The sequence below is a fragment of the Lolium rigidum genome, chromosome 5 (assembly GCF_022539505.1).
Source record: "Lolium rigidum isolate FL_2022 chromosome 5, APGP_CSIRO_Lrig_0.1, whole genome shotgun sequence".
Taxonomy (NCBI): domain Eukaryota; kingdom Viridiplantae; phylum Streptophyta; class Magnoliopsida; order Poales; family Poaceae; genus Lolium; species Lolium rigidum.
Genome location: NC_061512.1, coordinates 260,054,820 through 260,068,910, shown reverse-complemented (window position 1 = coordinate 260,068,910; position 14,091 = coordinate 260,054,820). Strand labels below are relative to the sequence as shown.

At 53.2% G+C, this 14,091-nt stretch overlaps 3 protein-coding genes across 3 annotated transcripts; 1 reads left to right on the top strand and 2 right to left on the bottom strand.

Annotated features, from left to right (window-relative positions):
* Positions 1 to 1,209: 1,209 nt before the first annotated feature.
* On the bottom strand, positions 1,210 to 3,546 carry LOC124657538 (auxin-responsive protein SAUR36-like). The gene is made up of 4 exons (XM_047196075.1): positions 3,106 to 3,546; positions 1,979 to 2,131; positions 1,644 to 1,680; positions 1,210 to 1,295 (listed from the first exon to the last, which is right to left on the bottom strand). Exons 1-4 carry the CDS (start codon positions 3,544 to 3,546, stop codon positions 1,210 to 1,212), a joined length of 717 nt encoding a protein of 238 aa, XP_047052031.1.
* Positions 3,547 to 4,402: 856 nt separating this feature from the next.
* LOC124651898 (auxin-responsive protein SAUR36-like) lies at positions 4,403 to 4,867 on the top strand. The gene has a single exon (XM_047190914.1). The coding sequence runs from the start codon at positions 4,403 to 4,405 to the stop codon at positions 4,865 to 4,867; it is 465 nt and encodes a 154-aa protein (XP_047046870.1).
* A 2,748-nt stretch (positions 4,868 to 7,615) lies between these two features.
* On the bottom strand, positions 7,616 to 8,041 carry LOC124651519 (auxin-responsive protein SAUR36-like). Its single transcript, XM_047190598.1, has one exon. It carries the CDS (start codon positions 8,039 to 8,041, stop codon positions 7,616 to 7,618), a length of 426 nt encoding a protein of 141 aa, XP_047046554.1.
* Between the last annotated feature and the right edge of the window lie 6,050 nt (positions 8,042 to 14,091).

The following is a 14,091-nucleotide window of genomic DNA, read 5'->3' as shown; positions in this document are numbered from 1 at the left end:
TGGGCAAGTCACTAGAGCATGGAAAGTGTCTTCGCCCTCCTGACCACATATCCGGCACGTGGCCAAGACCTCCATCTTCCGTGCCAGTAATAAAACTAGATATAGACTTGTTCCCTGGAAAAAATGTGTAGACTTGTAACTTCTGTCTTTAGTAATGGGAAGGATCAGCAACTTGATCTGCTTGTTATGATTCAAGTAGAGTAAAATGCTTCCTTTTGTAGTGCATCAGTGTGCTTTGGGCATAGAGTTCCGTATCTCTGTAGAATTTATGATATGATGCATCTTTCTGTCTATATATTTTGCCCTGGTTTAATTATTGCACATGGGCCTGCACATCTGTTGGAGAGTAGATGCTGATTTCACTGAACTGCTTGCCTTGCGTGGAAGTTGACATTTAGGATGCTACTCCTTTCTATGGCACGATCTGAAAGCCTGTAATTGTTGCTTCCACCATTTCAAGTTTAAGTTAGAAATAAAAAAAAAACTCCCGAAAGGTATGTCTCTCATAGAAGTAGTGGATTTTCTTTCCGAAGTTGTACCGTGTTTAGATAAGAGGGTTCAAGTATTGGTAATTTCTCATAAAAAAGGACACCTGCAGATGTCCATTTCAGCTTACCGTGTTATTTAATGGAAGTTTTGCTCCTAATTCTAAGCTATTAAAATCTGTAAAACACATTGGGCGTGCATAATTGGTCTGTAAGGATAGCTCAGTTCTAGTCTCTCTAGAAAAAAAACATGTGCATAAATCATTAGTTTTAGTTTGAAAGTATAAGTCTTGACTGAATTTCTTAGCACACAATATAGCTACGCTACTGAAGATTTGTCACTGCGTATGGACTCTCAAAACAAACAGTAGAACTGCACTTTTTCTTCTTTGAATTTTCACCGGGGGGGGACTAATCCCCACCTGAATATATTTCATTCAAAGTTGCCTATGAAACTTTGCAGCCTCTACAAGATAGGTTCAAATGAACCAGATTCTACGGGGGTTACATGAGGAGAGAAATAAAAGAAGAAACACACACACGCCAACAACACACAAGAGCTGAGAGAGAAAAGGGGCCACTCCGAGAATCCTCGGAGATAGTTGACTGATGAGAAGACCCATCACGACGCAAGCACAGCGATCACAAGGAAGAGCCAGCAGGACATGACAGCGGGAGAGACAACCCAGCTCGAGGCAACACCGGAGTAATCGAACGGCCTTGATCAGCCGAGGCTCAGCCGCGACACTGCACCGTCGACGTAGTCGAAAGGCAACGCCCATCCGAGACCACACAGCGCACCGACACCACCTGTGTCGAGGGTGTGGCCGAAAGGTCAGGCGCAGCCGAGACGACGCCACGGCGCCTGTGTGCCACCGACTGGAGACGAAGGGCATCACAGAGCAGAGACACACCATACAGCACTCTCACATGGGGCACCCTCACCGCACGCGGGGCTCGCCGCCGTAGTCGAAAAGCATAGCACCACCGAGGGCAACCCCAACCCCACCTGGGTCCGATATACCCGAAGGGTGGGCAAGCCGAGAGCACGCGCGAAGACCACCCGCGGCAGACACGCCATAGACCTTCGACAAGAATCCGACGCAAGAGCCTAGCAACCAGCAAAGAGAAGCCACCACCACCACTGCCACGACTCACCTCGCAATGGTGAGAAGACCGCACCCATGGTCGCCATCTGCAAAACCACAGGGCACACCAGTACAGAGGGAGCAGCGCCTTCTGCAACTGATGGCAAGACAGAGGGAGCTCAACACCCCGTCACGACGGCCCCCGGGTAGGGAGCGGCGTCGCTACCATGGCCGCCACTGCGAAGCCATGGATCCGTCAGCTCAGCGGCACAACGCCAAAGGCTGATGACAGAGCAAAGAAGTGGTTCCTCACGCAACCACTGGCACGGCAGAACAACCCGGGAGCCTGGACGACACCTCCCATCCGAGTCAACGGAGCCCATGAACACCGGGACTGGAGGGAACCCGGAGATCCCATCGGAGGGGCGCCGAAAGCTGCGGCAGCACGAAGAAGAACCGGCGTCGTTGACCATCCAGCACCACGCCGGCCAGAAGACCATCCACCGGCCTAGCACCCAGGCAGAGACCGGAGAAGCGCGAGCGGGAGCACCCCGCAGCCTGAAATCGCCAGATCTGGCGCAGCACACCGGCTGCACCCGGACCCGGCCGCCACGCCGGAGCGCACCAGCCGCGAGAGGCAAACTCAGGCGGGGGCGGGGGTCTCGCGCGCTCAGCTCGCCGGGACGCCTTCACGGGGCACGCCGCGCCGCACACCAGGACGCTGCAGGAGCAGGACGCCCGCACACGAGCAGAGGACAGGGGGCCGCGACCTCCTTTGGAGGGAAGCAGCAGCTACCGGCGGCGGCCAGATCTGCCGCCGCCGGCGAGGGGGGGGGGGGGGGAGGGGCTCGGGGCCGGAGGGGATGGGGGCGCCCCGGTGCCGCCGCAAGCAGCGACACGGGAGCGAGTCTCCTTTTCTCCCAACTGCACTTTTTCTTGATCAGAAAGGTTTGCGAATTGCAACACAAATATTTCCTGTATTTCCAATCTACTGCTTGTAAGTTGTTAACAATATATATTCACCTCAGAATAAGCATGCAAGCTGCACTATCTTTGTTTGCTCAAAGTTCAGGGGAACTTTTGTCTCAGGAAGTAATGTGTGTGTGGTCACTTTGAAACTAAAAACTAAAAAGTAATGTGTGCTTGGTGAACAGTTTGCTTCCATACTGACCTGTTTCAGGTAGTGGCCACTGGCCAAGATAGAGGACCACAAGTAAAACATGTGCAAGACTCATAGTTGTATAGTTTTTAAAATAGCAGCACATATTATTTTCTAGTTTCAAACTGTACCATTGACTCAATTTGTTAACACACAACTATAGCTGCATTACTGAAGCTTTTTCACTAAGTACCGGCTATGAAATACAAAGTTGAACTGCACACTTTGCCTGACCAGAAAGGTTGCAAATTTCATCAACAGGTTGTTGTTCCATTTCTGATCAACTAACTTCATATTTACATCTTGCATTGAACAAAAATGGTGCCTAGAACAAGGATCCTATCTAGATGCCATTATTCAGAAGTTAACAAACCGCCACATGCAGGTTAAGCCCTATGCATGGTGCCACCACACCACCATCAAAGCTGCACGGCCATGCAATGGAGCTCAGGAATGCCTTCACTACTTCCCTGGAGGCATCTCTCCTGAGCAAGCACATGGCATATTCCATGACAGTGGCGTCACAGGGCAGAGTGATGCGGCCATCGTCACCGCCCCCGAATCCGAACTCCTCCTGAGACATCCTCAGGAGCTCGCCGAAGACCGCGTTGCCTAGGCATGACACTGGCACCTCGAACCTTTCCCCTTCAGAGGTGTACACCACACAGTGTCCCTTCACCGCTACTGAGGTCGTCGCGCAGCTCTCCTTGGCGACCCTTTTCGCCGTTATAGTCTGCGTGATCCTCTTCCTCCCCATGGCCGCCATCCGCTGCCACTTCTTTGCCAGTTGGGTGAGCCTCTTGGCACTGACCATGGTTTGCTTATCTTTCTTTGTTGGCTCAAAGTTCAGGGGAACTTTTGTCTCAGGTGGTAGTACTCGGCTAGGTGTTGTAGTGGTTGGCATGTGGATGAACTGACGATGGTGCTAAGCAGATAGATTTATAGATGAGAAGGGGGAGAAGCATCATGCTGTGTAGGTGCAGCTGATTAATCTATCATGAAAAGTTGGCAAGGGACAAAGCCATGAACTCAGAACATGCAATGCTGCAAGAAATGCAGGGGCAAGCAACGTGATCTTGATTTGATTTCTCTGGGGCCATCAGTTGGCCACTTGTTGGAGACTGTAGATACTAGCAGTGTAGTCTTGATGGTTGGGCAGGAGACAATGCCATGGGCGTGTACATGCGGTGCCACAGTTTTGGAGGTGCGGTGATGTGATCTGGATCAGGCTGCTGGGGCCAAGTGTTTGGCACTCACCATAGCTTGGGCATGGCATCTTGCCTGCACAACCGTGGTGATCGGTTTGCTGACAAAATGGCACGAGGACCCCATGGGGCTCTAGCCACAAGCACATTTCAGATATGGATGGTGCTTGACGATCTCATCAAAATCATTCATCACAATGTCTGCAGCTAGTTACAACAACATTGCATGCCGAGCACTCATGGCCTTGTCTCCTGCCCACCGCTCTTGCTAATAGCTACACTCAACCTACACCCATATGCGCTACCCTGAGCCCTCTCTTCCTTCTACTACTACTATAAATCAGTGGCCTGCTCAACACAAAGTTCTTCATCTCATCTCGAAGCAAAATCTCAATCTACGACACACCTTCAGACTTTCAGAGCCAAAGTGGCATTTAGCCAGCCAAGAACACGTCAGACTCAGCCATGATCCATCCAAAGAAACTTTCTCAAATAGCCAAGAAGTGCCAGCGGATGTTGGTGCCCAGAGCTGGTGCCCACCAGCGGCAGGCCTCAAAAATGGACAACGACGAATGCTGCTGCAGTACAACATCATGTGTGGTTGCCGATGCGGGCCACTGCGTGATGTACACCGCTGACGGGGCACGGTTCGAGGTCCCGCTAGTGTACCTTGGAACGGCGGTCATCGCTGAGCTCTTGAGGATGTCCGAGGAGGAGTTTGGCTTCACGAGCGGTGGTGATGGAAGCAGGATCACACTGCCCTGTGACTCCACGGTGATGGACTATGTCTTGTGCTTGGTCAGAAGAGAGGCCTCTGAGGAGGTCGAAAGGGCGTTCTTGAGCTCCATTGCTGGGCACTGCCACAACTACAATGCTAGCTGCATGGCGCTGTCAATGGAACTCACCCATCAATTTTCTCTTTGTACTTAGTTGCTAGCTTAGAAACTGAATTTTGGTTGAGACCAAGAGCAGCTCTGTAGAGGCTGATCTAAGATTCTGTTACCATGGGAAATTATACAAAAGATGCATTTTTTTTGTGAGAAAATTGATTGTTTTCTACGTCCTCTTAACATATTTCATATGTAATACTAAGGAAAGTAGAAAAAAACCGTGCCAGGTACATCACTATGCACCGCCATGGGCATGTTTACGGAAATCTAGCCAGCATGTTCAGTTATCAATAGATTTCATTTGGCAGATGGTGAACTGACTTATTATGATTGTGCTTTTTTTTTGAAAAAACTACAGCGGGAGAGGCTCAAACTACGCATATATTAATAAATTTTTTATTTACATATTTGTTACAAAGCTACCATGGTTAGGCCATGGTTCCTATTGTTTACCCTCTGGACTCTTAAACTTGCTACAAAAGAATTTATGATTGTGCTTCAATGCATGTTGTTAACATTTTGATTAGGTGTGAAAGGGACGGTATTAATTGATGCAACACACGCAACTTGCTGAACAGTCTCCTATCCTAGTCCCGTTGATGGCCTACCTGAGTTGTAGCATTGCATGCGGAAGCCATTGCTTAGCTCCTTTTCTCCATACTTTCCTTTGGGCCCTCAGCCAGCTGCATGTTGTAGTGAATAACAGAATTCAACCTTTAGGTAACAACATCAGTTGTTTTTACCCAACAGTAAATCACGCGTAAATACTTAATTACTTGTGTAGTAAGGGCATCTCCATGCGGCCCAACCCATTTCGGACACGAAAAGTGTCCGTTTGGGTCAGGCCGCGGACACGAAATTAGCCTCGTTGGTTGGTATATCCATTTGGGTCGGGAGTAACCCAGCGGCCCGCTGCATTTTTATGGCCCAAATATTTTTGCAAATAATTGAACCATTTACATAGTGCTGAAAATAAAAAATACTAGAAAATAGCCATAGCTACTAGGGCGTCCGCCATGGCTGCCTACTTGTCATTGTCGTCGTCGATGAGGTCGATGAAGACTGGAGGCGCCCAAGGCCACGACCTGAGGCGCCGGTGGAGGCGTCGGTGCGGCAATAGGAAGCGTAGGCGCGGGCTGAGCGAGCTCGTCGAGCTCGCTATTGCCGACGGCCATCTCCACGGGATCCTCCTCCGTGAGGTTTGGTGGCTAGAGTTCCTCCACTGCGGCGTCGAGTACTACGGCTTCGTCCCCCTCGCCGTCGTCAAAGCTGACGCCGCGCTTCTGGCTGGCTGCAGAAGGTAACCTGTGTGGCGGCGCGGGTCGAACTCCCAGGTCCCAAAGGTGGACCAGTTATACGAGTCGAGGGCAAATGCTTGATCTTGATCCAGCGGCAGGATCTCGTCCCTCGTGCGGCACCGGAGATACCGGGACGCGGCGGTGGTTGAGGTACCAGCCCCCTCCCCCCGCAGGCCCGCATCTAGCCAAGAGACCGGCCAGTTCTCCTTGAACAGCCGGTGCGCGAACTCCACAAGAACATACCGGCGGTTCCTCATGGTCTTATGTATAGTGGCGCCAGAGGACCCGGCCTCGCCGTCGTTCTTCGTCATGATCTTGTGGAATGGCAAGCACTTGCCCATGGTGATGGATGTCGGCTGTAGACGAGGACTGGGCTCATAGCGGCTAGACGCTCCTCTTAAAAAGGTCGAGCCACTGCCTTCAACTGGCGGGATGCCCAAGTGTGGGGACGCGGGGCAACGCCATGAACGCGGCGCGAAAAACCGAAGCGACACCAGAGCCATTACTAGCTCGCGTAAGACGAAACACACACACGGTTGCTGGCAGGCAGGCCCGAAGGCAACGACGCGGACACGTACACTGACCGTTGGGACTTCCCCCTTTTTCTGCCTGGCTCAACACAAGCAGACACTTTGCTCCGTCTGTGTCGGGCCGCTGGAGATGCCCTAAATAAAGCCTGCTTTCTGTTCCACTTTGTGTCTTTTTCCCTCTTTCTTACTTTTTGTATTGATAGCCTTCTAATTATTTTCCTGATGATTTATCATTGTAATCATCAGGGATTTGGTTACCGCCCGGGAAATCTGGTTCCCGGCCGGGAACCGGGAATTGGTCTAACCGGGTAAAAAATCCCGATTTTTTTGTTTTTTTGCGAAAAATTTAAATTTTAGCAAATATTCTATATCATTTTAGCGAATATTCTCTTTAATTTTAAATTTTCGATTTTAAATTCGTCCGGTAACCGGGCGGGATTTCCCGGTTACCGCGATAACCGGGAATCCCGAGCACCCCCGGGATTTTTTTCCTGTCGGGAGCCAAATCCTTGGTAATCATGATTGCTCTTGTACCACCTGCCCATTTCACAAATTCACCAAATTTTAATGGACTCGCTTAGATGATACTCCTTCTATCCCATGAAACATGTCTTAACTCTGTCCAAATTTAAATGTCTCTAGATGCTATTTAGTGACTAGATAAATTTAAATTTAGACAAAGTTGAGACATGTTTCATGTGACGGAGGGAGTAGATTATTAAGAAACTCTGTCTCCAGCTGTTGAAACTACCGACATCTAAAAATTGAGTCCAGACCATTGCTATACATGAAACTAAAATGCAAAAGAGGAATGGCCACATTCTCTTGCTTTGATGATCGAAATTCTTTATATACAATTGTCCTTCTCTATTTCTGTAATCTTACTATCTTACACTACCCAGGCAAACTACACAAAACAGAAGACAGCATCAGGGTCCCTGTATGCATGTTCTTCAGAAGCTACAAACAACAAACTTGTTGGCTGGCTCCGACGGTAGGCATTGCACAACCAGTGTAGTGGCAAGAGTCCAGCATAGAGCTCAGCAGTGCGTTCTCGACCTCGGCAGAGGCATTTCTCCTGAGCAAGCTCATAACATACTCCATCACTGATGCATCACAAGGCAGTGTGATCTTGCCATTGTTTTCAAAGCCAAACTCCTCCTGAGACATCTTCAGGAGCTCGCCGAAGACAGTTGAGTTGAGGTACACCAGTGGGACCTCGAAACGCCTCCCATCAGCCGTGTATATGACGCAGTGGCCCTTGGCTGGTACTGAGGTGCAGCAACTTTCATCTTCCTTGGTTGTCACCATAAGCCTCTTCCTCCCAAGAGCTTCCACCCTCTGCCACTTTTTTGCCAGTTGAGCAAGTCTCTTGGCGCCGGCCATTGTTTTGTTCTTCGTCTCTGTGTTTTCAGCTGGAAATATGGAGTGGATCTGTGGATGTTGCAATGCTTCAGTTAGTGGATGAGCTGATGAAGTGATGGTGTTGAGCCAGCAGCTAGCTGAATTTATAGGCGAGGGGAAGGGTGTGATTGAGTGGAGCTGGCAACTGGCAAGGGACAAGGCCATGGGATCGGTGCATGCAGTGTTGCAGTATGATTAATTTGGATCAGGTTGTGGTGGAGCCAAATGTTGGTGTATGCCGAAGGCTATAGTTGCTACCTGTAGCCATGTGGTTCGCTGTCTCCTTACACATTGCAAATAGGCAGGGAAGACTTGGGTAGGATCAGGTCTTAGATAGGATCTATGAGAGCAAATTTTTTACAAAGACAAAACATGTTCAAAAAATCTGAAAAAAAATCACAACACACATCTATGTTATATATGCAACGCCAAAAATTTGCAACTTCAAATTCAACATACATTTGGAGAGACAAAAAAGATAAATCTAAGTGTGAATAGTGTGAAATACTACTCAACCAGATCTGACACTATTCACGATAGAATTTGTCTTTTTTGTTTCTCCAAGTGTAGATCAGATTTTAAGCTGAAATTTTGTGGAGTTGTAAATACAACCTATATGCATGTTGTTTATTATTTTCAGATTTTTTCGCCTGTTCAAAGTATGTTTTTTCTGGGTTGATCCTATGATCCTACCTAATGGAGAGATCCTATACAAGTCTCTCCCGAGACAGCGATGGGTTCCAGATTCAGGGATTGAATAATTTCGGTGAGCACTGATCGATTACTCTATGTATGTGTGCTTCTCTTGATGCATACCTGACACTGTTATGTGCATTGTCCATGCCCCATATCACTCTGTTCTCATTGAAGATTCAGTCAAAAACATGTGCTGATCTGTTTTGGTTCCCAGCATCTTTTTTTTTTTTTGAACGGCTCAACGGTGGGGCAAACACCCACCTGAAACTTTTTTCATTATTTTTCAAAACACAGGCGAGATACAACGGAATGAGTACAAAGTTATTACAGGGGACACACGGGGAAACTCACGCACACACGAGGCTAAACGAGCGAGTTTAAGGCCTCACACACGCTCGCACACCAAGCTTCCACGGGCAGACGGGGTAGTTTCTTGGGGAGGCGGTTGAGCCAGAGCATGCAGTGGGCGCTGACCATGGATGAGAGTTGTCGAGGCGGGGTCAGGACATTGTCGAACACCTTGCGGTTCCTGCTCTTCCAGATGATCCAAAGGACGAGCAGGATGGCGGTGTGTCGCGTCGCGTCATGGAGGTGAATGATTGGTGCCCCGAAGATATCACAGATGCCTTCGAGATCGTTAGCAACAGCAGTGGCCGGCACACCCAACGCGGCCCGAAGTGGGCCGAGTCGGGGGCAAGAGAACAACATATGGTGCAGCTCTTCAGGGGCGGAGCAGAACGGACATGCATCGGAGGTGAGGCAGCCTAGGCGATGTAGGAAAGCACTTGTTCTAGTGTTGCCGTGGCGAGCGATCCAGAAAAAGATCCGGACCTTCGTCGGTGCGAAATTATCCCAGTTCACGTTGTTCAGCGGGAGCGAAACTCCAGATATCATCAGGAGGTTATAGACGTCAGAAGACCGGAAGGCGCCACCACCAGGGAGACTGCGGGCATCAATACCACCAGCAAGACGAACCTCACGCATGGCCGCAGAGACAACATCGAGCTCCATCTCTGCCACGGCTGTCAATCGAGGTTGGAGCGGGAAGAGTAGCCCGGAGGCACGCAGAGCGTCAGCGACGGAGATCGTGGGCTGGGTGCAGTGCGAGAACAACGCGGGGAGGCGGGCGAACAGGGGGCCAGCATTGTGCCAGTTGTCTAGCCAGAAGGAGATAGTGACGCCAGACCCCGCGGCAACGACCGTGAGCTGGCGGTAGAGAGCGAACACTTTCTTGAAGGTGCGCCAAATGGGGGTGTCAAGAGCGGATGGGGCCTGAGCGATGCCAAACTCCCCGTACCAGCGGCGTACCCAACACGCCCATGGGGTGATTTCGCCAGAGAACAACTTATGCACGAATTTCATGAGCAAGCACAGGTTCTGGCAGCGCAGGTCGCGGACGCCAAGGCCCCCTTCAGAGCGTGGCCTGCAAACCTCGCGCCACGCAACCTGGCAGTCACCCCCTGAGCATTGAGACCGTCCTTTCCAGAGCATACCGCGCTGCGGCCGGTCTGCACGGTCGACGGTGGTGCCGTGAAGGAGGATCACAGACATGGCGTGTGATGGGAGCGCGGAGAGCACGGCATCAGTTAGGATGAGGCGGCCGCCAGAGGGAAGGAGCGAACCTTTCCACCCAGGGGCGCGCTTCTCCAGCTTGACAACAAGGTGGTCGAGGTCGCAGACACGCAGCTTAGACGCGGTGAGCGGCAACCCGAGGTACCTCTGGGGGAAAGCAGCTAACGGGCAGCCAAAGATGTCAGCTAGAGAGCGTGCGTCCCCATCGGGCACATGGATGGGCACGAACGCGGATTTGGTGAAGTTGATAGCGAGGCCCGTCGCCCGAGAGAAGGACTCCAGGAGGCAGCGGGCGCGCCGGAGCTGGGCGTCATCCGCGCGGAGAAGCAGAAGCGTGTCGTCGGCGTATTGAATCACCGGACACGGCAGGTCATCTACAAGAGGGTGCCTCAGCCGCACATCGGAGGTGTCGCCAACAATGAGCTCTTGCAGGACATCGGCGACGATGTCGAACAGATACGGCGACAGGGGGTCTCCCTGACGTAGGCCACGTCTGCAGTCAATCCATCGGCCTGGGACGCCGTTGAGAAGCACGGCCGCGCGCCCTGTCCGCAGGATGACACGAACCCAGCTTCGGAAAGTTGAGCTAAAACCACGGGCACCAAGGATCTGGTCGAGCGCGTCCCAGTCTACCGAGTCGAATGCCTTGCGAAAGTCCAGCTTTAGCACGATGGTGGGCGTTTTTCTTTTGTGGCAACACTGAACCAACTCTGCGGCGTAGGCAAAATTGTCGGTGATATTCCGCCCTCTGATGAAACCCGACTGATCCAGTGAGACGAGCTCCGGCATAAACGGCTGCACCCTGTTGGTGATCATCTTGCAAAGCAGCTTGAGGACGGTGCTCTGGAGAGAAATCGGCCGGAACCCGTCGGCTGTGGTAACGTCATCACGTTTGGGCAGGAGCACAATGAGGGCCTGGTTGAGGGGTTGCAAGCTTGAATGACCACAGTGGAACACCTCGAAGAAACGGAGGAGATCTTCCTTGACCACCGGCCAAAAACGCTTGAAGAACCCGGGGCTAAAACCGTCAGGCCCAGGGGCAGCATCAGAGCGCAGGCGGGAGAGGGCGCGGAAAGCTTCTTCTTCGGTGAACGGGGCGTCGAGGCCAGAGAGTGATGGCAGTGGAGAATACATCGCGCGCAAGTCGAAGTCGAAAGAGGAGCCGACAGAGGAGCCCATGAGGCCAGTGTAGAAGTCAGACAGTACTCTCTCCTTTGCTTCGTGAGTGTAAATAGGCGCGCTGCCGTTGTATAGGACATGGATCTTGTTCTTGCGTAGACGGGCAGAAGCACACGCGTGGAAAAACCGAGTATTCTCATCTCCAAGCTTGCAGTAACGAATCGCGTAGCGCTGGCGCCAATAGATGGATTTGATCTTGAGGTGAGTGGCGAGCTGCTTTTTGGCAAGCGTGCGGAGCAAGGATTCGCCCGCCGACAACCAGCGAACCTCCTCAAGGCGATCGATGAGGTCAATGACGTTGCGACACGAGGAGATGACGGCGTCTGGGCGGAAGCGAGAGCGCGCCCACTTCTTGGATTCGGCGCGCACCCATTTGAGCTTTTTAGATAGACGCAACACGGGATCAGCAACCTGATTGCAGGGGCGTTGCCAGACGTGCGCAACCATCGCACAGTAATCCTCGTAGAAGGCCCAACCTTTTTCATAACGAAACAGAGGGGAGACTGGGATTGCGGATGTTGCGGTCAGGACCAGAGGCACATGATCCGAGGTCTCGCGGACGGCAGAGCAGAGGGTGGAGTCGCACAACGCCGACGCCCATGGAAGATTGATGAATGCACGGTCAAGACGCACGAGTGTGGGCTGATCACGCATGTTAGACCAGGTGTACTTGCGATCCAACAATGGCAACTCCTGCAGCAACATTTCGTCAAGCACTGCATTGAAAGCCGACGCAAGCCCAGCGTCGAACGCGTCGTTGTTGCGCTCGTCTGGGGCCCGTGTGATGTTGAAGTCCCCAGCCAGAAGCCAGGGGCCAGGGCAGAGAGGGACGAGGCTCAGCAGCTCGTCAAAGAAGGCGTCACGGTCGGCGTCCACGCACGGCGCATAGACGTTAGTCACGAACGCGCGAAAATCGTCGACAGTGGAGACGAGCTCGACGGTGAGCGAGAACCGCCCAGCGCGCTGGGAGGCGAGGTTGAAGCACGAAGCATCCCAAGCCGTCAGGAGGCCGCCAGACGCTCCCACCGCATCAACGAGAGCATGACCAGAGAGCGAGCGCGGCACGATCGTGGCAAGCTTGAAGCGGGAAGGGGACGTCAACTTCGTTTCCTGGAGACAGAGGATGGAAGGGGAGGCTGCGCTGACAGCTGAACGCACGACGCCGCACTTATCTGCGTCCCCTAGCCCACGAACGTTCCATATGTAACAGGAGAGCCTTTTACAACGGCGACGATTCATGGGCACGGGCGCGAGGCGATGTAATGGCGGCACCATCAGTCAATGTCAGCGATCACCGGGGAGGCCGTCCCGAGGCGGCGCAAGTCGTCTTTCGAGAGGCGACACGCCTCACCAAGGGTACGCAGCAGCTCAGCATGGAGGAATGGCGCCACGACAGGTTCAGTGGATGGAGCGCGGACGATGGCGGCGCCCTCCAGACGATGAGCCTTGAGCGCAACGGCGCGCGCCGTCGCATCCTGATAGGTCGCCCCGTGGGCGCGCCGAATGCGCGCGCTCGCGCGTCTTGGCTGGCGACCGGCGTCGGACGGCACGACCGTAGCTTGGGGAAGCTCGGACTGCTCGAGGACGTGCACGACGGCCGGCATGTTGACCTCGAGCGGCACTGGAAGATGAGCACCGCCGGCATCGTTACGGTCAGTTCTGTCAGTGGAGCCATCACCAGAAGATTCGGCGATATCGAATTGGGAGGTCGGCGATGGCTGCGCAGCCGGGGTCGTCACACCGCGAGGCGGGGAATATGGGGAAGCCATACATGCCGGCGGCGACGGCTCGGCGGCCGGAGGTGTCGCTCCGCGAAGTGGAGAAGTTGGGGAAGCCATACTTGCCGGCGGCGACGGCTGCGCAGCCGAAGGTGTCCCACCGCGAGGTGGAGAGGCTGGGGAAACCATACTTGCCGGCGGCGACTGCTGCACAGCCGTCGGTGTAGCGCCGCGAGGTGAGGAAACCGGGGCAGCCAATTTTGCTGACGGCGCCGGCTTGCACTGGTCTGCACGGTTTGGGCAACCGCGCGCGCGGTGACCGGGGCGACGGCACTCCCTGCACTTCAGAGGGCCCTTACAGTCGCGTACGAAGTGATGCGGCGAAAGGCACCGGAAGCAACAACGGGAGGGGTCAAGAGAGCCCTCGAGACGACCATGAGAGCGACGGCGCGACACTGCCAGCGCGGGCTCAGCTGGCGTTCTCGCCACATCCGCCCAGGTTTTGGCCATGCTAATAGGAGCGGGCGGCATCGGCGTGGGGCCTGTTGACCCAACTCTCTGCTGCGTGGCTGGTAGAGCAGCGCATGAACTGTCGCGTGGCGGGGACAGGAGGGGATCGGGCGATGGGCGCGACATGTCAACGGGTCGGCCGAACGAGCGGACGGTGAACGGCACGAAACGCGCGGCTGAAGCGGTGGGCTGGGTCCCACCACGAAACGGGACCGAGAGGGCGCCGAAGTCAGAGGGAAAAGTCAACGACCCGAACCTGCACGAACGGCTCTCCTCCGTTTGGGAATCCGACCGTTCAGCATCGGCAGGGGCGGCGAGGTGGATCCGAAAGATAACGCCGGCGAAGATGAAGGCCGC

Coding starts and splice junctions, on each gene's coding strand:
- LOC124657538 (XM_047196075.1), bottom strand. CDS start 3,546: ATGGTCAGTGCCAAGAGGCTCACCCAACTGGCAAAGAAGTGGCAGCGG. Junction 2,132..3,105: donor GGCTTAACCTGCATGTGGCG/GTTTGTTAACTT, acceptor TGGCGATTTCAG/GCTGCGGGGTGCTCCCGCTC. Junction 1,296..1,643: donor GGTCTTCTCACCATTGCGAG/GTGAGTCGTGGC, acceptor CCCTCGACACAG/GTGGTGTCGGTGCGCTGTGT.
- LOC124651898 (XM_047190914.1), top strand. CDS start 4,403: ATGATCCATCCAAAGAAACTTTCTCAAATAGCCAAGAAGTGCCAGCGG.
- LOC124651519 (XM_047190598.1), bottom strand. CDS start 8,041: ATGGCCGGCGCCAAGAGACTTGCTCAACTGGCAAAAAAGTGGCAGAGG.